This window comes from Podarcis vaucheri (genome assembly GCF_965113315.1).
Source record: "Podarcis vaucheri genome assembly, chromosome: Z".
NCBI classification, from domain to species: domain Eukaryota; kingdom Metazoa; phylum Chordata; class Lepidosauria; order Squamata; family Lacertidae; genus Podarcis; species Podarcis vaucheri.
Window position 1 is genome coordinate 38,586,507 of NC_138758.1, and position 23,812 is coordinate 38,610,318.

A 23,812-nucleotide genomic window follows, 5' to 3' on the forward strand; every position below is an offset into this window, starting at 1 on the left:
CTAACTTGACCCAACAACCCCTCCCTTTCATACAGATGCCAGCAAAACTCAGTGCAGCCAACTGGAGGAAACCAACCATGCCCTAGGCCCCACAATCTCTCTCAATTCCAATGAAAACTAGTAAGTGAATAAAAAGAGAACCTACCCAAGTGACACGAACACAGAAATCTTGCACATACACTATGTAAAAGAATGAAAGTCTACCACCCCCTACTCTTTCCCCACCTCATATCAGATATGATGGATCTGTAGAAAGGACTTTAAGATCTGAAGATTGAGAAAATGTATGTACGTAACCAAGTATTTTTTTTAAATAAAGACCCTTTGAAAAGTGGGAACATATGTGAACTAAGGGGTTTAAAAATGACATTGTGTTACAATCTTAAAGAGAATTTTTATAAAATAATATTTGGTATTTAACTCCTGAGAAACTATTCAGAATTCATAAAAATGTTTCAAACGTTTGCTGGAAATGCCAAGAACATGAAGGGACATTTTTATCATGCCAGTGGACATGTAAAAAAGCTTAAAAATATTGGCTGCACAAACATATATACATACATACATGCATATATACAGCAGATTTTAAAAGGCTAATATTCAATTTAAGCCAGAACTTTTCCTCTTAGAGCTAATGGATACACAATTAGAACAAGATTGTGGAAGATTACTCCAATATATGATTACAGCAGCAAGTGTGCTTTACGAATAAAGATGGGGAGATACAGCATTACCCACTATAGGAGAATGGCTGATAAAATTATTGGATCTGGCTGAGATAGCAAAGTTAACATGCTTAATTAGAGAGAGAGAAATGTTCTTGACATTTGTCAGAAATTTGCATGGTAAGAAAATTAGGGTAGCCATATAGCTGGATTTTCCTGGACATTACGAGAATTTCAAAGGTGGAATTGATGTCTGGGGGGGCAGGTGGAAGATTTCTGAAATGTGGTGTTTTGTAGTTCGTCGGGGGTGGGGTGGGGAAGAGAAGCTCAACAATTTTGGGGGTTTCCTTTTTTAAAAAACAAAAAGCAACACAACTTTCGGGGTATCCTTGTTTTTACTTTCTGAAATATGGCAACCTTAAGGAAACTGAACTGTAATATCAGGATTTGAAGATAGAAACAGTGGTTTACTGAACACAGAATGGTTGGATTTAACAAATGAATATCATATGAAGCTGCAGGACAAAGAACTGGAAGTTATTTTACTCTTTTCTACATTTCTTTAGTTTTTTTCTCTCTTTCCCTTTTCTCTTACTTTCTCTCTAAGTCTGTCCTCTTCTCTTTTCTTCTTTCTAACTGTTCTTTTTTAGACTAAGTAGCTCTTTTAGTATATTAAAGAAAGATACTTTGCAATTGGTATGTATTTTTGTTTATCTATGAATGCCAATACATAACTTTAAAAAGAAAGAAAGAAAGAAAGAAAGAAAGAAGCTTTCTGGGAAATGATTTATAATGAGTTTTAAAAAATGATGAAGATAACTTTTGTGAAAAAACCAGCAGTTTTTATTTCAGGTATAACTGATGGAGAAGTACCCAGGGGACAGGGGGAAAAAGTTTATGTATGCTACCCCAACTGCTTGAATGATTTATGCCTGCAGATGGAAGAAGAAACAGTTCCTATAAAAGAAGATTGGCAATTAAAATTAATGGAGTATGCAGAAATAGTGAAACTCACCAGAAGAATAAGAAATCAAGAAGAAAGACTTTTAAAAATAGAGTGGGAAAATTTTATTATTTGAAGATATACTGTAAAAAATCAAAACATTAGTGGGACTGATATAAACACATGCAGTAAGAGATAATTAGGTGGAAGATAAGGGAAAATGAATATATTTGAATTGGATATGCAGTAATAAAAAGATATAGAATAAGTAACCACAGAAAGGAGGGGAGGGAAGTCAAGGGGAAGGTAAATTAGATTTGTAAATACTTTGTTTTTCTTGTTAAAAATATATGTAAAAGGTGAAAATGAAAAATTAAAATTAAAGAAAGCTTGAGTTTGTGCAGTCTGTAAGAGACTGAGCATTAAAAACCCTTGCTCATGGGGCTTACGAAAGGCAGTTGAAACAATGGGAGAAAATTGGCATATCTCCGCAAAATTATGCCACTATTCGGTCCCATTTCCCAACCTGGATTGTGACATATGGATTGCTTTTAAGGGTTTGAAAACAGAATTAATCTGATCATGGTTATAATACACAATAAATTTAAATAAGCTCTGAGGCTTGAGTTTTCTTACTTACGTTATCCTGAAGTTTTCCTGTGCCTTTCAGTTTGAAGAAAAAAGGAGGGTTCACAATTTGCCTCCCTTCTTCTATACCAAACTCCTCCCTGACTGCTTTATGCTATCTTGCAGCTTTTGACTTACACTGTGCTAGGAAGCAAGCGACTGGCAGGGAGATGTCCTCTTCCTTCGTCATAGTTTTAAACAACTTTGGCAACAAGTAGCTTACTTTCATTTTGTATTATTAACCTTTGCCTTTTGCTTTGTATTTTCTTTATTATTTTATTACTTTTTAACTGTTACGACCTGCTGCTCTCACTTATACCTTTAAAAATTTTATTATTATTATTATTATTATTATTATTATTATTATTATCATCACCTCAGCCATCTGGCTGGGTTTCCCCATTCACAATTATAAGGTGGCAATTCTAAGCAGCAGCATTAAGGATAAGTCGTGCATTTGGTAACCTGCCTGTGTTTTAACTCTTTTAAATGGAAAAACTTACATTCTGCCCTTCAGAGCTCTGCAGATAGCTAGTCTTGTTTATAAGAATAGTTCAGCTTTAGCAATTGCACTGCCATCAGGACAGAAGAGCCAGAAGTTGTTTTGCTTTGTGAAATAATAGTAATAGTAGTAGTAGTAGTAGTAGTAATAATAATAATAATATTTACATGCCACCCATCTGGTTGGGTTTCCCCAGCCACTCTGGGTGGCTTCCAACAAAACACTAAAATACAATAACCTATTAAACATTGAAAGCTTCCCTAAACAGGGCTGCCTTCAGATGTCTTCTAAAAGTTTGGTAGTTATTTTTCTCTTTAGACATCTGGTGGGAGGGCGTTCCACAGGGAAGGCGCCACTACCGAGAAGTCCCTCTGCCTTGTTCCCTGTAACCTGGCTTCTCGCAGTGAGAGAACCGCCAGAAGGCCCTCGGTGCTGGACCTCAGTGTCCGGGTAGAACAATGGGGGTGGAGACGCTCCTTCAGATATACTGGACCAAGGCCATTTAGGGCTTTCAGGGTCAGCACCAACACTTTGAATTGTGCTCGGAAACGTATTGGGAGCCAATGTAGGTCTTTCAAGACCAGTGTTATGTGGTCCCGGCAGCCGCTCCCAGTCACCAGTCTAGCTGCCGCATTCTGGATTAGTTGTAGTTTCTGGGTCACCTTCAAAGGTAGCCCCACATAGAGCACATTGCAGTAGTCCAAGCGGGAGATAACTAGAGCATGCACCACTCTGGCAAGACAGCCTGCGGGCAGGAATGGGTTTTACACACACAAAAAGGAGGGAGGAATGAACAGAAGCAGCACCTGTGGCTGCTAAAAACTGGATTAGGTTCTCCTTGTTTTAAAGCTAATACAGAGGCAACCACTAACATATTTGTAAGAAACATTAGGCCAATAATTTTGTCAAAAAGGGACAGGGTACACAGGCTAGAAAACTGCCAGTGGTGGAAGAGGCTTTGCCACTACAAAGAGTGAAGACTAGCTTGCTGCTAATGGGCCTATTCTTGCCATTGAAAAGTCTCATAAGCCTAATGCTAACTAGCGAGGCTTGTGGAATGAATTGGACTCTCTTGAAAGCCCCTGATGAACTCTGCTTTTAGTCTCCTGCTATGTCTTCAAACTACAGGTGTCTGAAAAGTGGGATAGTAATGAGGGCACAGAGATTTCTCTATCCAAAGGGGGTGGGAACCCTCCTGGAACCACTGAAGGATCTTTGTCATTGGAACCTGGAGACTGGATCTATGTTCCCTTGCACCCTGAAACTGGACTGTTGCAAGTGCTCCTCACTTCCCATGCTGCTGCCAAGCGCCACAAGCCCCAGCCTGATGTAAAAAGGTGCATCCTCCTGATGGCCTCAAGACAACTACGACTTGATCCCGGAGGCCAGGGACATAGATCCTTCAAACCCGATTCCCCAGTGGAAAAGAAGAGGAGCAGGAGCATAACAACACTTATCTGAACACCACAGATGTGTGTTCAGATCAGCTTGTGTGGGTCATACCATTCCTACCACCTGAGAGGAAGGGGCAAGCCCATTCTTTGCATGCCTTGCTTTCTCCTTAGGATGCCCAACCACATGGATTGATTTAGAGAACAAGGACTGTCATCCTTCAGACAATTTTTTGGGCCTGAAAAGAGCAATCCTTGGTTCTCATTCTGTTTTGTGCGTTTCTTCTCAATTGGTTAGAGAATGGTGCTGAAAACGCCAAGGCTGTAGGTTCAATCCCCATATGGGGAAGCTGCATATTCCTGCATAGCTGAATATTGCTGCATTGCAGGGGATTGGACTAGATGATCCTCAGGATCCTCTGCAATTGTATAATTTTATGATTCTTCCTCACAGGGCTACATGCCTTCAGAAAACCTTTGGGACTGAAATATCTGATTCAGACTCTATTCTATAGCCCCTGGTTTGAATTGCTTATAGTTCTACTGTAGTATTTTGAGTACAACATCCTAGGCTTACTTGTCATACTGTTATTATTGCTTGTTGTGTGTGTGATCTCTAGAGCTACAAAGGGCATCAGAAGGATGTAACTAAGACTGTAATGTTGGCAAGTAAATACGGTATTGTAGAGAAGGTGTTAAAGAATTATGCTCATGCTGCATTAAGCATGTGCCATGAATGCTGTGTGCACATAAGTTGAAAGAAAAATGAAGCAGAAAGCCAAAAAACGAAAATGAAAAAATTTAAGTTTAAAGGAGAATTATGAATTCCAAAGCAAAGGTAAGGGTTTTTTTCTGAACAAAGGGAGGGATTGTTGGATAATTACTGAAATTACAGTGGAACCTCGTATTATGGATGGGATCCGTTCCAGAGGCCCATCCATAACACGGAACTGACGCAAGCCGAAGCATCGTGTCTGCGCAAGGCGCAATTTAGCGCTTTTGTGCATGCGCGAGAGATGAAACCCAGAAGTAACCCATTCCAGTACTTCCGGGTTGCCATGGAACGTAACATGAAAGCACTTAACCTGAAGCAGACGCAACATGAGGTATGACCGTATAAAATGGAAATGGAAATGTGTGTGAGAAGGGCTGAGCCCAGAGTATTGGACTTGAGCCCTAATATTTCCCTAACAATATACTATTAGTCACCTGAATAGGCCTGGTGGAATAGAATAGTTAGCAGCAGGCATTTAAAAACTGACTTCTGCTCAGTGATTGAAACTGAGTCTCCATCTGCAAGCTGATAAATTATAAGGATCAACATTATTGTCGAGTGAAAAGGAGAAAATCTTTGTAACGAATTATTGTTTTATACAGATCTCTTTGAATTTGAGTTTGTAATCTCTGTTAGAGTTTGTAATCTTCATTATAATACATACTTTTGAATGGATTAGTTTTTGTTTCTATTGACTATTGAATTGTGAGTAGAGACCACTCCCACTATTGAAACTTATATTGGCCCGAGTTCTTGGTGTGCTTTTTTCTTGGTATATTTAATAACAAGAACTCCAACTTATTTAATGTTGGCATTTAAAAGTTGGCACAGAAGATGTCCACTGAATCTCCAGTGGCAGAGTGTTCCACAGGACTGGGCCGATGACACTAAACGCTTGGTTTCTTGTTGTCATCAAACAAACCTCACCAGCTTGGGGTATGACCAGACACACTCCTGCAGATGATCTCAGTGATCAAGCTGGGATATAAAGGATTATTAGGCAGTATCTTGGATCTATGCAGTTCAGGGCTTTGTAAATGATTACATGGACCTTGAACCTGGCTTGGTAGTAGAGGGACAGCTAGTGCTAATGTTTCAACAGTGGTGTCATATGGGACTGGACATAAGAAGCTAAACTTATGTACCAAGTCAGATGTTTAGGTCCATTTGGCTCGGTATTACCTACACTGACTTGCAGTGGCTCTCCAGCTGTTTCAGGCTAGGGAGTCTCTCCCAGCCTTAACTGGAGATGCCAGGGATTGAATTTGAGGTTTACTGCATGCAAAGTAAGTGCTCAAGTACTGAGCTAGCTTAGCAAAAACTCTGGCCTCTATAAAGAAGGTCTATAAAGAAACAGTAGTTTCAAGGAACGGGTGATACCTGGCTCACTTGATTGGTAGCTACAGTTGCCAGAACTTGGTGGACAGCTTGTGCAGCCGACTGAGGAACTGATGACCTAGAAAAGGAAAAGGAAAAGATTTCAGAGGCCAGACAAACCACCAAACAAACAAAACACAGGAACAAAGGAGGCTGCCATTGAATGAGCCAGATTGTTGGGGTGCATATAGCTCAGTATTTCCTACAGTGAGGGAGAAAAGTATTTGATCCCCTGCTAAATTTGCCCGTTTGCCCTCTGATGAAGAAATGACCAGTCCATAATTGTAATGGTAGGTTTATTGTAGCTGTGAGAGACAGAATAACAACAGGAAAACCCCCAGAAGCCCAGAAGACAGAAGTCAGAGATTGATGTGCATTATGATGAGTGAAATAAGTATTTGATCCCTTTGCAAAAGATGACTTAGTACTTCGTGGCAAAACCTTTGTTGGCAATTACAGAGGTCAGATGTTTCTTGTAGGTGGCCACCAGGTTTGCACACATCTCAGGAGGTATTTTGTCCCCTAGTGCAGAGACTCAATCAGACGTACCAGAGATGGGAATTCTCTAGCCTTTTTACTGCTTTCATATTTATTCCATTTTTATCCCATCCTTTCTCCAAGGGCTGCATTCCCTTCTGGGGGCAACATGCCAATAGGAGGTGGGGCCAGAGGCAAAAGTATGAGAAGCAATCATTGTAAATTTTTACTTTTGTACAGTAGGCTAGTTTCTACAAACACACTGATGCACTCCTCTCTATCCTCCATCTAAACAAGCAAGCTTAAAGGTTTATCAGAGTTCATGGGCACAGCCCAGCAAGGCAAACACACTCAAGATGAGTCCCCCACCTCTACACTGCTTGTGGGCTTCTTCTTGGTTCCTGTTGATAGCAGAAGACCTGTGGTCTGATCCAAGAGAATTCTTTTTGTGAGAGTGTTTGCAGAGGGCTTGCTTGCAGCAACAGCCAGGAGGGGGTAGGGGATGCACAGAGAAAGTGCTGCATTCCCCTTTGGTGTGAATATGTGTATACACACAAACACACTCCTCCATTTACATAGACTAGGTTCTTTTATTTTTTGTCACACCGACAATACCATGAATCAATTCCTGGCATCTCCACCCTGGTTTGAAATCCTGGAGAGCCACTGCTAGTCAGTGAAGACAGTACTGAAATAGATGGGTCAGTGGTCAAACTCTGTTACAAGGCAGTTACAGCTGTGTACCTATTTGGAAAATGGTAGTAGTAGAGCATAAGGAAATTTTGTCCATGGTATGATTGTTTTCCACCTAGTCATTTTGATTCGTTGGCACGCTATTTGCAAAATTTAACAATTCCAAAACAAAGGCGCGCTTTCACTTATGCAAGATTAATTACACTGTCTTCAGCTTTACTTGAGAGGCAATTTCATTGGAAAAAAGCTTATGCCAAATGTGGAGATGGCAGTATTGAATCAGTAGCTCATGTGCTTCTAGCTTGCACCCTTTATAAATATTTGAGGAGTGAAGTTATTACCCCTCTAATATTGTCCATACTTGGTCACTTAACCATTGCTACTGTGACCTTTCTTCTAGCGGACCAAGATAACCAGGTGATAGAAAAAACTGCAAAAAAAATTATCAGGCGCAATTAGAATAAGATCTGTTATTTGATTGTTGATGTAAACCTCCAGAATGTATTTTATATAGTTAAGTTTTTACCTCTATCTTGGGTACATTGTATTTTATTTTATTATCTTATTGCTATGGCTGGTGGCCCATGCAAATAAAGATTCTTCTTCTTGATGGTAGGGGATACGCTTTAAATGCAGACAGTTCCAGGTTCAATCCCTAATACATCCAAGCAGGATTGGGAAAAGACTCCATGCCTTAAATCCTGCAGAGCTGCTGCTGGTCAGTGTAGACAGTACTGAGCTGAATAGAATCAATGGTCTGACATAGTTTAAAGCATCTTTCTATGTCCTGACCAGTTCTCATTCTCCCTCTCGTTCTCTCTCTCTCTCTCTCTCTCTCTGTTCCTAGGGTAATCATGTTCCTAATTAATATTTAACCCCTGAACCAGCCATGTGCTGGGATTATGAGACGTAACCATCACCATCAGTGGCGTCAGATAAAGCATGTGCAAAATCCCAGCAGGATATATATAAAAGACAGGCTGGCAAGCACAATATGACAGAGCAGATGTTTTTCACAGTAGCAGAGGGAATAAACAGAGCAGACGGATGGCCAAAAAAGCAGGCAGATCTGATGCTAGTTTGCAAGGAGGTTAATTTTTCACATTGTAAAAATAAATTAAAAAAAGGAAAGGAAAGGAAAGGAAAAAAGGTGGGGTGAAAGGCAGACAATGGAAGGAGTTCGTGAATGACAAACAAAAAGAAGGGGACATAAACCAAAATGTGGCCAATTCACCTTTCAGGATGGAATACCAATCAATTGCCAACTTACATAAAGGAATGACAGGTGATGTCTTTTACACCGTAAAAAGGGGGCAATTTGCAAAGAAGCAGCAGCAGCAGCTGAGAGGGGGGGAAGCTATGGCTCAGTGGTAGAGAATCTGCTTTTCATGCCGAATATCCCAGACAACTCTAGGCAGGCCTGTGAGAAACCCCTGTCTGAAATCCTGGAGAACTGCTGCCCGTAAATGGAGACAATACTGAGCTACATGGACCCGTTTAACCTGGTATAAGGCACTTTGTTCCCAAATTAGCAAGTGTATAGACAACTACGCATATTTGACCATCTGGCTGGGGATTTGTTTGGAGATGCTCTGAAGCGATAAACACGCGCCAGGTGCTATCGTGCTTAATTGGGACTGGCAAGATGGGGTGGTGGGGTGAAGGAGGTGGACATAAAAATCAGAAACTTGTATCCTCCATGTGACTTCAGGAAGGTTGAATGTACAGGCAACTCCCTATTTATGCGGGGGTTACGTCCTGGAGCCTTGTGTGCATAAGTGAAAATCGCTTTAAGTAGGGAGCAACCTCTAAACTCCCATTAAATGCTCTCTCTGCCACTCTCTCTCCAATCCAGAGCAAAAATACTGTACCAAATATACAACTTCAACTGGAATTGAAGCTCTAGAGCTGGAAGGAAGCTAGAGGATGAGTGGAAAAGCAGTAGTGGTGGCTGTGCTAGCACACATCAGCTGTTAGGCAGGTCATGCACATTGTATATGGGCCATGTGCAAGTCAATCACATTCAAGTGGGGGATGCCTGTATTTGCATTCCGGTTCACTAAATCAACACGCAATTTAATTTTGGAAGGCCAGGGGACTAGAAACTTTATTTTAAAGATGAAAGCCAAGACCATGGAATACAGAGAGCCTCTTCTTTCTCAATGGCCCCTTTGCTCCTTTAAAAACAAGCCAACCAGCTTCAGGAGCCCAAGCAGAGGCTCACCACTGCCTTTCTGAAACAATTACACTGCCCTACTGACAGCTGAACCTTCCTGCAAGCATGGCTTAAACAAAAACAAGACATTTGAAAGGTGAGCAGGAAATTTAAAGGGTTTACCTACCCTATTATTGCAGAAACAGCTGGAGGAGAGGTATTACTCTTGAGTTCTCGCACATTCACCACCTGAGGGACATTCTTCAAAGTTGATTCAGTTAAGGAAGCACTCGCAGCTTTAAACATAATGATAATAAAGAGACATGCTAATGGTTAAAATAATCTGACTATGATTAACCAGACGGGGTTAAGAGGCTGCATATTCAGAGAAAGAGCACCCACTTTGCATGCAGAAGGCCCCGGGTTCAACCCATGGCAATAATGTTGTGTTCATTCTTAGACTGCCAGACTGTCTTGTTTTGAGTGTATGTAAGCTGCTCTAGGAGCCTTTCTGGCCGAAGAGCAGAGCACAAATGTTCTAAATAAAAATAAATAAATATAACTGAGATTCAGAGGTGCACTGCCTCCAACAGAGGGATGGCTAGTAGTCATCAAAGGCCACAGCAAAAAAATGCTGAAGTGCACACAATTGTAATAATCTGCCCATACGTTTGGGCCCTTCAGTAGCATCACCTCTTGAGACCCAGTAACCTCTTTCAGAGACTGACTTCCCAGGGGTGAGGATTGCAATCAGGGTCTTGAAATCATCTGTTATTGGCTTCTTAGAACATTCTTCAGTAAAATAATGATTTGGGACCACGTGATTCCCCTGTAAGCCTTGCCGAAATGTACTCTGCACAAGGGTAATGGTATCTGCCAGACTGCAATGTTCTTCTTATCGGTATATGATTGTTACAGTTGTGTGCCCGTCAGCAATTTTGTGTGTGGTTGTTATATGGTGCTGTGCTCTTTGCATATGATTTTTACGTAGCAGCCATTGATAGCCTCGCCCTTCATGAATTTATCTAATCCACACAAGTGGGGCAGAGCATTGTTTAGGAGTGGAAGAAGGCTGTGTGCTCTCATTCCCTTCACATGCTGAGCTGGTTTGGAAGATGACCAAGTGACCAATGAGACTCTATTGAAGTATTTTCTGAACCAACCCCTCTCTTTCAGTCATGATTAAACCGCCTCTTTTTTGTTTGCTTTCATCAATGGCGTGAAAAACTTCTCAAGAAAAACCGGAGTTAAAAAGTGAGATGTGCAAAAAGGTAAAGATAAAAGACCCCTGACCATTAAGTACAGTCACGAACAACTCTGGGGTTGCAGTGCTCATCTCGCTTTACAGGCCGAGGGAGCCGGCGTTTGTCTGCAGACAGTTTTTCTGGGTCATGTGGCCAGCATGACTAAGCCGCTTCTGGTGAAACCAGAGCAGCTCACGGAAACACCGTTTACCTTCCTGCCAGAGTGGTACCTATTTATCTACTTGCACTTTTTGGGGTGCTTTCAAACTGCTAGGTTGGCAGAAGCTGGGACCGAGCAACGGGAGCTCACCCTATCATGGGGATTCAAACCGCCGACCTCTTGATCAGCAAGCCCGAGAGGCTTAGTGGTTTAGACCACAGCACCACCTATGTTCCTTTGAGGAGATGTGCAGAGTCTACACAATCATTAGCAAACCCAAATCGATACCTGGTCAAAGTGTGAGGTTTACCTGGGTTCTGGGTAGCCATCTGTCTCCGCAATGCTGCCTCTGCTGCTGCCTGGGGTGCTGGGAGGCCAGTGGAGGGAGCGGGGGCTCCGTGCTTCACTGTCTTTGTTGCCAGCATTGTGCTGTCTGCCCCTTGGGGGATGATTCTGGGCATGGCTACTGGAATGGGGTGGGAGATTGTTAAGTTACTATAAACAGAAGAGAATCAAACATCTTGTAAACATCATGTAAGGTTCTACAGTGAGGCAGGAATAATTAGCTGCCCAAATATAAGATGGGGGGCACCTAGCTTTCCAGTACTACATGTTAAATGGATCTAGGGGTCTTAGTAGATCACAAGCTTAGCATGAGCCAACAGTGCAATGCAGCAGCAAAAAAAGCTAATCCAATTCTAGGTTGCATCAACAGAAGTATAGTGTCCAGATCAAAGGAAATAACCAGTTCCACTCTGCCTTGGTCAGACCCAGCTACAGGACTGTGTCCAGTTCTTGGCCACACAGTTTAAGATGAATACTGAGAAACTGGAACATGTGCAACCAAGATGATCAAGGCTTTGGAAACCAAGCTTGTGGGATGAATGGTTTAGGGAAGTGGGTATTTTTAGTCTGGATAAGAGGAGACTGATGGGAAATATGATAGCCATCTTCAAATATCTTAAAATAACTGTAAACAAGTAAAAATGCTAGCAGGATTAAGGTAAATTCAACAGTATAATGTATAATAAAGAAATATAATGGTGGGGGGAGAGAATTAAACTAAATGGTTTTGTCAGACTATGCAGAAATTATGGGAAAATTAAAAGAACCATGGAAGGGGAAAGAAAGAGGGTTTTAGTTTCCTTCTCCTTTCCTCCCTTTGAAGTATCAGACTCCGCTGTTCCATACCACAAACTGCTCTTGAAGGACCCTTTCAAAAACAGTTTGCTAGACAGCTGGGGAGGCTGCTATTTCAGAGTCTTAAGTCCACAGCACCCATATGAAATCACTTCTGTGGTTATCTGGTTCTGGGCCAAGGGCTTTGAGGCCCTGTGTGCATTTTTTTTTTAAAAAAAATACTGCAACAATATGAGACCAAAACAGAAAGCAAAGGGTCCTCTGAGAACCCATACAGTAATAACCAGAATTTACACAAAAGGGTCCTATCTTCGCAACAGCTCATCACAATTTCCACTTCCATTCCCAAAGGATGTGTTAATCTGTTAACGTTATTAGTTCTGCCTCCCAAGAGGCTTTCCTCAACCATACTATCGTGTGCAGTGGCCCATTATGAATTTCCAGCGCTTTGCAACGTTTCCTGCCATAAACAGATTTTTAATAAGGGCTTCATGGCTGCGTATGTCAAAGTTGGCTAAGTATACCTGAAGGAGCGACTCCACCCCCATTGTTCTACCTGGACATTGAGGTCCAGCGCCGAGGGCCTTCTGGCGGTTCCCGCACTGCAAGAAGTGAGGTTACAGGGAACCACACAGAGGGCCTTCTCAGTAGTGGCACCCGCCCTGTGGAACGCTCTCCCACCAGATGTCAAAGAGAACAACAACTACCAGACTTTCAGAAGACATCTGAAGGCAGCCTTGTTTAGGGAAGCTTTTAATGTTTGATGGACTACCGTATTTTAATATTTTGTTGGAAGCCACCCAAAGTGGCTGGGGAAACCCAGTGAGATGGGCGGGGTAATATTATTATTAAACAAACTGCACAGGAAGATCCAGTCTCAGATTAATCCCAACCATTACAAAAATACTAGTATCTTTAATCCTGCTGCTTATGCACAGAATTAGTATAGGATGCACAAAACTTCCATTTCATTTACGGCCTACTGACTTTCTAGGGGCTATAGAGCCACCTCTCCCACATGAATATGGCTATCTAGTCCAACCACCTTCCTTGTACACCTATCTACCAAGCCACTGAAGTGTAGTGGTTAAGACAGCCTTTACCAACGTCAGGGTTACTGTGGAATGGCGTTGGACAGCGAGTGAATTGGGGGAAGCATGAGGGCACCGTGCACCCCCAAGAAAGCCCAAAGGTCCTTTTGGATTCTGAGGGGTCCAGCAGTGCGATTGTTGAGCTCTTTTCCCCACTCATTGCTCTGAAAAGAATTGGGCAGGAGATTGAGCCAAAAGCACCAGGCTCCAACACAGCTCCATGGCAAAAAGTATCAAAGCAGTAACTTTTCCAAAAGCTTAGCGCTCTGAATTTTTAAAATAACAAACTGTATATTGAAATGGGAATCAATTTGGCAAATGTTGTGGGGGTGTAAAAAAGAGGTCCACCCCGGACGTGTTTTTTTAGAAAAATCTGCATGGGAACAATCTATAAGGTATATATTTTATTTTATTTTTCCTATTAGTAATTAACTTTCCCCAGAAATATAAAACTATTTGAATAAAGTATATGGACTTTGTTGGCATTATTATTACTATTATTATTAACTTTGGTTTTATTATTAATTTTTATTTTCATCTCCCTTTTTCGTTTTTGATCTTACTGTTATTGGCAGGTTTACCCCAGTATTGGATTATTCAGATTATTAATGGATTTTCCTGAACACATGCTTCTCCTGGTTGGAATAAGACTACTACTACTACTACTATTATTATTATTATTATTATTATTATTATTATTGATTTCTCTGTGAGAGGGAACATTTACATGTACTTAACTGGCAAGACCTGATTTCTGATTTCAAGCTCAATATAGAAGGTAAAGTTATAGATAATCCGAAAGATATAAGAAAACATTTTGTAAGATTTTATGCAAAACTATACTGAGCCAAGGGATGGGGGTGGCACTGTGGTCTAAACCACAGAGCGTAGGGCTTGCTGATCAGAAGGTTGGCGGTTCGAATCCCCGCAACAAAGTGAGCTCCCGTTGCTCGGTCCCTGCTCCTGCTAACCTAGCAGTTCAAAAGCACAAAGTGCAAGTAGATAAATAGGTATCACTCCGGCGGGAAGGTAAACGGTGTTTCCGTGTGCTGCTCTGGTTCGCCAGAAGCGGCTTAGTCATGCTGGCCACATGACCCGGAAGCTGTACGCCGGCTCCCTCAGCCAGTAAAGTGAGATGAACGCCGCAACCTCAGAGTCCGCGACTGATTTGGAATAGATTTGGAATAATAGAGAAGATGCAAGGGGGGGGGGAGTTAACATAAGGACCCACAAAGGGGAAGAAGGAAGTCCAGGGGAATCGATGGAATTCTCTTTCCGTTTTGGTTGTTTGACAATTGTTCGTAAATTTCAAAATCTGAATGAATGAATGAATAAATAAATAAATAAATAAATAAATAAAGCCTTTACCAATCAGATGTTTGAGATGACATCTCCCATTAACCCTTGCCAGAAAGGCCTGGAACTGCCATGCAAGGAACTGGGGACTCTCTGAGGTCAATACCCCAGGGCCAGTCAATTGCTATCAACCTAACCTACCACACTGGGTTTTTGTGAAGATATACAGTAGCGCCTTGGTTGTCGAGCGCCTTGGTACTCGTCCAATTTGGTTCCCGAATGCTGCTGCATACCAGGAAGTGAGTGTTCCAGTTTGTGAATGTTCTTTGGAAGCTGAGCGTTCGACGGAGCTCCCGCAGCTTCCAACTGGCTGCAGGAACTTCTTACAGCCAATTGAAAGCTACGCCTTGGTTTCTGAACATTTTGGAAGTTGAACGGATTTCCAGAACGGATTCCGCTCGACTTCCAAGGTACCACTGTAGTAGGGAGAAGGAAACCATGTTTGCTGCCCTAAACTTGTTAGAAGAAGGGCAGCATAATAGTGAAACAACAACAAATGCTGCAGTTTGCTCCCTCCCAGACCCTGCAGCTGAGAAACTCAGTAAGTCAGAATACTGAGGCCCAGAAGCAAAGAGGTTGAGCAATTTTCAGCAAAATGAGCAAAACAATGTGTGAAGCATTAGGCTGAGGATGAGTCAGTGGAGAATTTGGGTTTCTTGGCATAAAGCATCCATGTTTTCAGCAAAAGAGATTCCAATCATGAAAACATAGGAAAACTAATATACAGTAATGCCTCGCAAGACGGAAAACTCGCTAGACGAAAGAGTTTTCCATTTTGGAGGTGCTTCGCAAAACGAATTTCCTATGGGCTTGCTTCGCAAGACGACAATGTCTTGCGAGTTCCTGCTGTTTTTTTTTCCTTCCCCCCTTTTTCTAAGCCACTAAGCCGCTTATCAGCTGATCCAATCAGCAGATAAGCCGCTAAAAGCCTCTAATTGTGCTAATAGCGCTAATCCTTCAATGGGCTTGCGACGAAGAGAATCACAGAACGGATTCTTTTCGTCTTGTGAGGCACCACTGTACTTGATCTGACTAATGGTCCACCTTAACTCAGCTAAGCATTGAGACAACTCAATTCAGCATCTAGTCATCTCTTCTTCTTCTTTTTTAAATGCATTTTTATTAATCTTCTTTAGCATAAATCAAACAAAACAAATACAATAAAGTTCCATAATCTTATACCCACTTGTTTTTTCATCGCTCTACCGAGCGCGGACTTCCCTCCCTCCCTCCCTCCCTCCAGCAGGTTTTCATTTTACACTTTACACTTTCCTTTTCTGCAGTTTATTGTAATCCTGCTACAATCTTTAGATTTCTACAATTGTTTCCCCAGCATCTAGTCATCTCAACTCAACTCAGCACCTGGTCTCCCAACAAAACTGACAAACAAAAATCCTGCAAAATGAAACACAAAATGAGAAAGATGTGCATTCTATAGTCTACTCACTCAAAGTGCCCATTGGGATGTGGGGTTTGCCATGAGGGAGGGGCTGTATCATTAGACCAGGCTGAATTGAGGGGGTTCGGACAACGGGGGCATGCCGGGGAACTTGGATTGGGGCAACCTCCTCTTCCTCTGGATCTGCGGCTTGAACATCCTCATTCTCCAGGGACGGGGCAATGGAAGACGTGGAGCTAACATCATCCAAATCTTCATCGTATCTCAAGGACAGGAAGGCTGACTGGGAGAGGTTGGCTGAAATCATAAGGCAAAGAGGGGATGAGAGAAACAGGAAGCCTTCCTGATTTGGAAGCTTATACAGTGGCTTTGAGGGGGTGGGTGGTATTTCAGAAGGAAGAGTCATGGAACAAGATGTGACGGGATATTGGCACTCTGATATCTTGAGGTGCCTTTGCTCTGACCCAGCAACCCCAAGATTAAAATTGGCTTAGACTGCATACATTGCCAATACATTTAAAGCACATAGCTTCCCCCAAAGAATCATGGGACCTGTAGCTTAAGGTTGCTGAGAATTCTAGCTCCAAGGGTGCATGTTTAAAATGTGTAGTGTGAAAGCAGCTTTAGATTAATTTAAAATGGAACCAAGCACTTGGAAACAAGAGGGCGGCAACAGCATACTCGAGCAAATCCCAAGGATTGGAGAAGGACAAAAACAACACCACCCCAACAACTCCCAAAGGGGAGCCCCTCCAAAAAGCAGGCCAATGAAGACCAAGCATGGTCAGTGGAGCTACGGAATGCCAAGTTGTCAATTAAAAAAGAAATATACAAAATGTGTTGGATAGTGAATTGGTTTGATAGAGCCCCTTACAGCTAGTAGAGGAGGAAGGCATGGCTACCCTGAACAGAAAGACCCTTTGAAGAGGAGAGGAATATATTGCAATGCTTTGCAGCTGGCTCCACCTAATGGCAAAGGCAGGTTATTGTGTGTGTCTGTGTGTCAGGGGGAGCAGACAGTTGGAAAAACAACTTTGCCAAGTGATGAAGTTATTTTCAAGTCCCAGAGGATACCTGGTGCAGTTGTCCTTACGGGCGGCACCTTCCTCTTAGAAAGCAAATTCCTCAGCTGGGCCTGCTTCACAGGGGACAGTTTGGCTAGAAGAGAAGCAAGAAGCGTGATTATTTATCAAGCACTGCCAGTATGGACCCTTATAATCCTGCAGACATTCAGTTTCAATTGCAAATCCTTACATCCATTAAAAAAAAAAAGACAAGGTTTCTAGCCAACTGAGTTCTAGAGCAGATCCATTTAAAAATAGTGGACTGAAGTAAGTCATGCCCTACTATTTCAATACATTTACTCTGAGCAGGAGTAAATTAAATGTTAGGAGATACCAACTTGCTAGTTACACATAGTGCAGCTTTTTGAACTCAGTTTCCCAGATGTACTGGGAACACTTTATCAAATTAACCTGAAAGCCAGCCCATGGATTTGAAACCAGTAGCAACCACCATGGACTCCCTCCTCCACTGAGAACAGCTTCCCTCAACTTGGCATCCTCTGTAGGTTTTGGACTGCAAGTCCCGCCAGCACCAGCATGCTTTTGTAGTCCATAACACCCGCTGAAAAGGTGGCCATAGGTAATTCTCTATTTTAGGATTAAATAAGACTATAATATTTGATATAAAAGAATGGTTGCAAAGTGAAACAAGTTACGCATGCTAGCCTTGTAGCTCTCTTTGTATGAAGTATTTGTAACAGTTAATCATAAAAAATAAAATACGGATGAAAAATTATTCTTGGGGGGCGGGGCGGGTTGTATGTAATGTTAGACCTACTCAGAGTAGATCCTCGGAAATTAATGAACATGACTAACTTGGGTCCACTCCAAGTAGAATTTAGCTGCATACAATGTTTTGTTCATTTCCTCCTTTGCTTTATTACATCACCATCAAACCAGAAGAAAAACGAGTCCTCATCAGTCACCCGGCCCAGTCTTAAATATGCTGGTAGAATCTTGATGGTGGATTTCTGAAACCTTGTGAAGTTAGGGTTTTGTTTTTGTTTTTTTACTTCACACTTAGCACACAAAAGCAGTTGTTTTATGGACAATACTGTAGCTGCTCCATCTACATTTTTATTGCTGTGACTATATTCTAACTTGCTTTATAGCTTCACTATGCAGGAAAAAAACAGGGTTGAGGCTCGAAGAAGCGACTCAAGCCAGACCAAATTTTTTTATTATTTCATACAGCGGTTGGGTTCACATGTTAACACTAAGACAAACCATGGTTTAGCATGAACATGCTGGCTCCTGCAGAGCAGACCACAGTTGCTTTGCCAGTCTTTTTGGGTCAGTTTGGTAGAGCAACTAAGCCAAGGGCTGGCTCAGATTGCATTCTGAGCCCAGGATTGCGATTTGGGATGCTCTTCCTTTACCACAATCAGTAGCCAAGGTGCCACACTATGCTGAGCTAAAAGGGGAGGAGTGGAACAGGTGTGAGCTCCTCCCTGGGATCCAGCATGCTGGTTGGGACTGACGGGAGTTGTAGTTCAACAACATCTGGAGGGCCATAAGGTTCTCCACACCCATCGTAAGTCATAGTGTGGTTTAAAGTGATGTACAAAACCTTGATAAATTATTATACAGTAATCAAGACCAATTATTATCTCTGTGCAAAGAGTCCCCTAAAGTGTGCTTGTTACACAGAAAACAAACCCACACACATTAGCACTACACAAGGACATGACAACAGACCAATGTAGTCACTACCTGGTGATTTTGAAGTTCTGGTGGAAGGTTGAAGAGTAGCTTTTGTCAAGGCGTTACTTAGGCTCTCCAGTTCACTGTCAAGGCTGAGTTGATGAGAGTTAGAAAAGCGGCAGGGATGGAAAGGAAAAAAGAAAAAGCCAGGCATCAGTCAGACCCAGAAACGTGGTCTCAGCAACTTAAAATTAGCTAAAGGCAAAACTAAAATATTTATGGGGATGAACCCAACATTAGTTCTACTTAGAGTATACCCATCAAAATTAATGGACATGGCTGATTTCAATAGCTCTACTTGGAAAGCAGCTTGGCTGAATACCAATTTTAGCTCAATTTTTATACACTGCAATACGATTTTAGTTCATATACAAACCAGGGGCATCTGCAGCAACGCTTATCAAAGCTCTTCCTCGGATGATGGAAAAGAAACTGAAGCAAAAAATGTAATACTATGATGAGGTACAGAGGAAGATACTAAGTTGCCAATGCATCTTACCTATATGCTTACTGACACTTAGAAGAGGAAAAATATGTCCGTATTTTATTTAACAACAATATAGCACTTAATTGTAAATGGAACCTCTAAGTGGCTTACAAAAAGTAAAGGAAAAACAATAAAATCACCTGGTTCGAACCATATATATATATATATACACACTATGATTGTAATAAATAAAACCTTAAAGCAGTTTACAATAAATAGTAAAATTAGCAATACAAAACCAGAAACAAATTTTAAAACCTTTTAAAAGAAATAACATTAGCAATTAAAAAGAGATTAAAGCATGTCAACATCTGTACATTTGGAGATGCTTGCCTTATGAAAGACAAGATTGTGGATTTTAAATATTTTTTTAATTCCTGTTTCTATGTGTCTGGACAAGCTTACTAAAAAAAAGGCACTGAAAATGGAATAGTGAAGGCACCTGTCTGGTGTCTTTAAACAAGAAGTTCCAAAGTGATAGGACAGCATCCTCCTGTGATGGTTAGTAGGAAAAGAAGGCTCCACTGCCCTTGTGGGAAGCAGGTTAGGCCAGTGGTTCTCAACCAGTGTGCTGTGACACCCTGGGGTGCCTTGAATAACAGTCAGGAGAAACACTGGCCTCTGTCCTCTCTCATCTCTGCCTCCCAAAAACTTGCACAGCTGTTTGTTGCAGCAGCCCTGGCTACAAGCTCTCCAGGCAAATGGTGCCTCTGGGCCTGGCCAGGGGGTGGGGGGTGGAGCTGGTTGCCAGGAGCTGAAGTGGCCTCAGCCAGCCAGCCCTTGCTGTTGGGAATTGTACCATTGTAATGTGTAATGTGGAGAGTGGTCTGGGAGCTGCCCGGTCAGGGAAAAAACAATGCTGTCCAGGGTTGTAAAGACTGCAGAGAGAATAATTGGGTGCACTCTTCCCACCTTGGATCAAATCTATGCTTCCAAGTGCCATAAGAAAGCTGCAGAGATAGCGCAGGATAGTGTGCACCCCAGAAATGATCTCTTTCAGCTTCTGACTTCTGGAAGAAGGTACAGGATTATAAAGACTAGGACTAGCCGCCTGAGAAACAGTTTCTACGCAAATGTGATTTTGGTTTTAAACGCATTGTAAGGAGTCTGTATGGGAGTATATTGTATTTAAAAATGGGGCATCAGAGTTTTTAGGGGGCTAACCAGGTTGGGATAGCAGACTTGTTGGGTTTTGAATGTCTTATGTAGATTTTTCAATTTCGTTGTTCTGTATGGGACAATGACAATAAAGAGTATTGTATCGTATTGTATCTAGAGACAAGTGGGAGGCTGCGGGGGGGGGGGGAGTTCAGAGACTAGGGGCAGTGGTGGCAGCTGCCTGGAGGACTCAGAAGGGGAGGGGAGAGGAGAGGAGGCTGAAGGAACACTCCACAAGGAAGAGTGTTTTGGGAAAGAGGATGCTAGCCCTTCAGGCAAGGGGTGACATAATTGGGCTCCTGAGCCCCACAGGGGTGCTGAAGAAAGAACGTAGTTGGTCAAGGCAGCTGTGGACTCAAAAAGGTTGAAAACCTCTAGGTTAGGGGATACAGGACAGGCCACATGGCATGCACACACTGAGCTCTGTCCTTCAACAGAGGGAAATGGGGGCTGCTACCATGGCTGCCCCCACATCCAAGCATCCAAAGTCTGAAACAACCACTTCAGTTTTCCCATAAATAGAGCTGCATCTGCGAGCATTTACTGTTTTATATTTTTAAAAAAAAAAAACAGTAGGGAATCTTTGATCCTCAAGATGTTCTGAACAATGACTCCCACCACACCTGGGCTATTGGCCAGGGGTGGATGGTAGCTGTAGTTCAACCACATTTGGAGAGCCAAAGGTCCCCCACCATCTGTTTTATAAGAACTCTTTATGTAGGCTGGCTTCCAGTGAACTCAGCTACTGTAAATATTGAGTAGAGAGGGACCATTTTTTAGCTCACAGCTCTTAACCACTATGCTATTCTATTTAGACATTGAAGTACATATGGAGAAAGAAAAGCAAGCAACTCACAGGAAACTAGTGTTTACAGGCATGTTCCTTTGAGGAAAACTAAACTGTCCAGCAGGACAAGATGATCCACCTGCATTATCAGTTACAAGAGGTTGGATTCCAAGTTCCGTAAGTGGAATCTGCCCATGGAATTGACTTTTCCATCTCCTTCCCCTCTAACTTGCGTCCCTTACCCACCATAAAACCTGCTGTGATATGTTCTTCTTTGTGGGGAGGGGACTCCCATAGTATAGAATGTGGTACTTGGGGATGGGGAAGTTGGTGGTGAAATTTGAGCCCTGGGCAGAGGTAAGCACCTTCTAGACATGTAAACACGTACGAATGTACTCAGTATAAAGGATGGTGGGATACAGTTTCTAACAGAATCCACGGACTAAAAGTCACCGTTATTCAAACTGAACAGAGGAAAAGATTTTCAGAAAATGTTTACTCAATGATATTAAACACACACACAAAGCTGGATGGGGCTGGTGATGGGTTGGAGGAATGTGGGGATGGTGGGGGTGGAACATAGTTCAACACACGTATCTGTTTCAGTCCACAACCCCTGAAAGCTCAAAAGCCTACTTAGTTTGTCCCACTGCCAAGTTCTCTGTTATTCATAGCACCCTTTGGGGCTTAAAGCACTAGATACACGCTGTTTAAAAAAAGTATGTATACACACTCACACACACAAGCTTTCCATTCCATCTAGACCCAAACACAAGGAAGGAAGGAAAATGTGGCTTACATCGAACATTAGACCCATTGAAATTAACAGACATGACCAACATAGATCCATTAATTTCAATGGATTGTGTTCAACTCAAATAGTAAACCTCTTGAAATTAATGGGCCTAACTTAGTAATCTTCATTCTTTTCAGTGTCTACGCTGAGCAAAACTTAGTTTGGACACAATGCTCCTTCTTTGGCAAAGCTTTGGACCCAGCACTCAGACAAACCAATGCACTGCAGAATGGGAAAGCAAAGCTGCTTGGGGGGTTTCTTGAGCAATGCTCACCTTTGTATGCTGCTGCTGGAAGAGGTGGTAGTAGATAGGCTCCACCGTGGCGTCTGATTGTACAAGCGGAGCTCCTGCAGGCTGCCCACCAAATTCTTCAGCCGTTTCAGCTGCTGGTCAATAATCTCCCGGTTATTGGTGAGGGCGTTGAAGAGAGTCTCGCGCTCAGGTACCAGTAAGTGCCTATTTGGAAAAGGAAAAACCAGAAACCAAATTTCAAAAGGGAGTGAAAGAGAGAGGCAAAAGAACAGAGAAAAATACAACAAAACAATGCAAACATTTAAAGAATGTCATATATTAAAACAGTTAAAAGGAGTACCAACACAAATGCAGATTGTAAATGGTAGGCCAGAGAATACCGCTTCAAATCTCTGCAGATTGAGACCGCAGGAAGGGAGTGCTCGTGTCCTTGAATGCTGCTTATCGGTTTTCTACAGCCATCTGGTTGGCCACCGTGAGAACAGGATGGACCATTGGCATAAACCAGAAGGGCTTTTCTTATAAGAACTGGGGTTTTGTTTCGTTTTAGGATACCATCGAATTGTAGAACTGAGGAACTGGAAGGGACCCAGAGGGTCATCTGGTCCAGCTCCCTGCAATGCAAGAATCTCAACCCACTCAGTCCCCTCATCCAACTTGAAACCTGAAACCGGACTCTGCTTAGCTTTGAAAATGTGACAGCAGTTTTACTGCTGCACCAACTGGCATTTGTTATGCTAGATATTTGTGTTTTTATGTTGCAAACCGCACTATGATATTTGAAGACACTTTTTGAGTATGACTTAGCTAAGAAGCTTGAAAACTCACTTCTGCTTTTTTTGCTGTTCCAGGTGCCGATCCCACTCCAAATCCAGGACATCATTCACATCCTGAACAGCAAATTTCACGTACTGGTGTAAGCGCCGGATTTCCTGCCCAGAAAAAAGAGGGTGGGGAATTTAGAATCATTTTTAATCCACTCAGGACACTATACAAGTGTGTGTGTGTGGGTGGGTGGGTGGGTGGGTGGTGTGTTTCAGAAATTATTAAGATTATCAAGAGTTTACAACCATACTGATTTGGTTTCCTTCTGTGGTTAATAACAGACTGTGATCTATCTAGATTTCAATGAGGGTTCCAGCACCCAGTTGAGGAAAGGTGGGGCAGGATGAATAAATAACCAAATAAATAACCAAAGAATCAGTGCAAACAACCTTAGAGAAGGCATTTATTTTAAAACATTTCTATCTTCTCTGACCCGGCTTTAGCCTTATTGGTGATTGGGCAGCCTGAGGATACTAAAATAGTCCAATCGGAAACTTGTGGCTTCACATCTGGAACTAGCCAATCACTGGAAGACACTGGAGCTTTTGGAGAAAGGCACGTTGGCTGGGATTTGGGGAAAAGCATTGTTAGAGGGCTTGACATACCATAGTAGAGTACAAAGCAGTTTGCAGAAATAAAGGATGAATTTGAGAAAATCAGGGTGTCTTTCTTGATTTATGTAAACCAGAGCTGCCCTCCCTTAGCCTGCACCTCACTCTGCTGCATGCCTAGACCTGTCTCAA

At 42.2% G+C, this 23,812-nt stretch overlaps 1 protein-coding gene and 1 long non-coding RNA gene across 8 annotated transcripts in view; one reads left to right on the forward strand and one right to left on the reverse strand.

The window, feature by feature from the left end:
- The window catches only part of NUP214 (nucleoporin 214), a 79,650-nt gene that overhangs the window by 29,421 nt on the left and 26,417 nt on the right, over positions 1–23,812 (reverse strand). For 4 of the 7 annotated variants that reach the window (XM_082208083.1, XM_082208085.1, XM_082208081.1 and 1 more), the window contains exons 18-25: positions 23,073–23,176; positions 22,266–22,448; positions 18,773–18,855; positions 17,070–17,153; positions 16,044–16,292; positions 11,320–11,475; positions 9,793–9,901; positions 6,284–6,359 (exon numbers count right to left, since the gene is read on the reverse strand). In XM_082208083.1, the coding sequence (XP_082064209.1) occupies positions 6,284–6,359; positions 9,793–9,901; positions 11,320–11,475; positions 16,044–16,292; positions 17,070–17,153; positions 18,773–18,855; positions 22,266–22,448; positions 23,073–23,176 (1,044 nt within the window). The remainder of the gene's footprint in view (positions 1–6,283; positions 6,360–9,792; positions 9,902–11,319; positions 11,476–16,043; positions 16,293–17,069; positions 17,154–18,772; positions 18,856–22,265; positions 22,449–23,072; positions 23,177–23,812) is intronic. The other 3 variants (XM_082208082.1, XM_082208087.1, XM_082208086.1) reach the window with 3 other exon arrangements.
- LOC309523897 lies at positions 22,296–23,728 on the forward strand. Its single transcript, XR_014215678.1, has 2 exons — positions 22,296–22,434; positions 23,096–23,728. It is a non-coding gene; the product is annotated as an uncharacterized lncRNA (long non-coding RNA).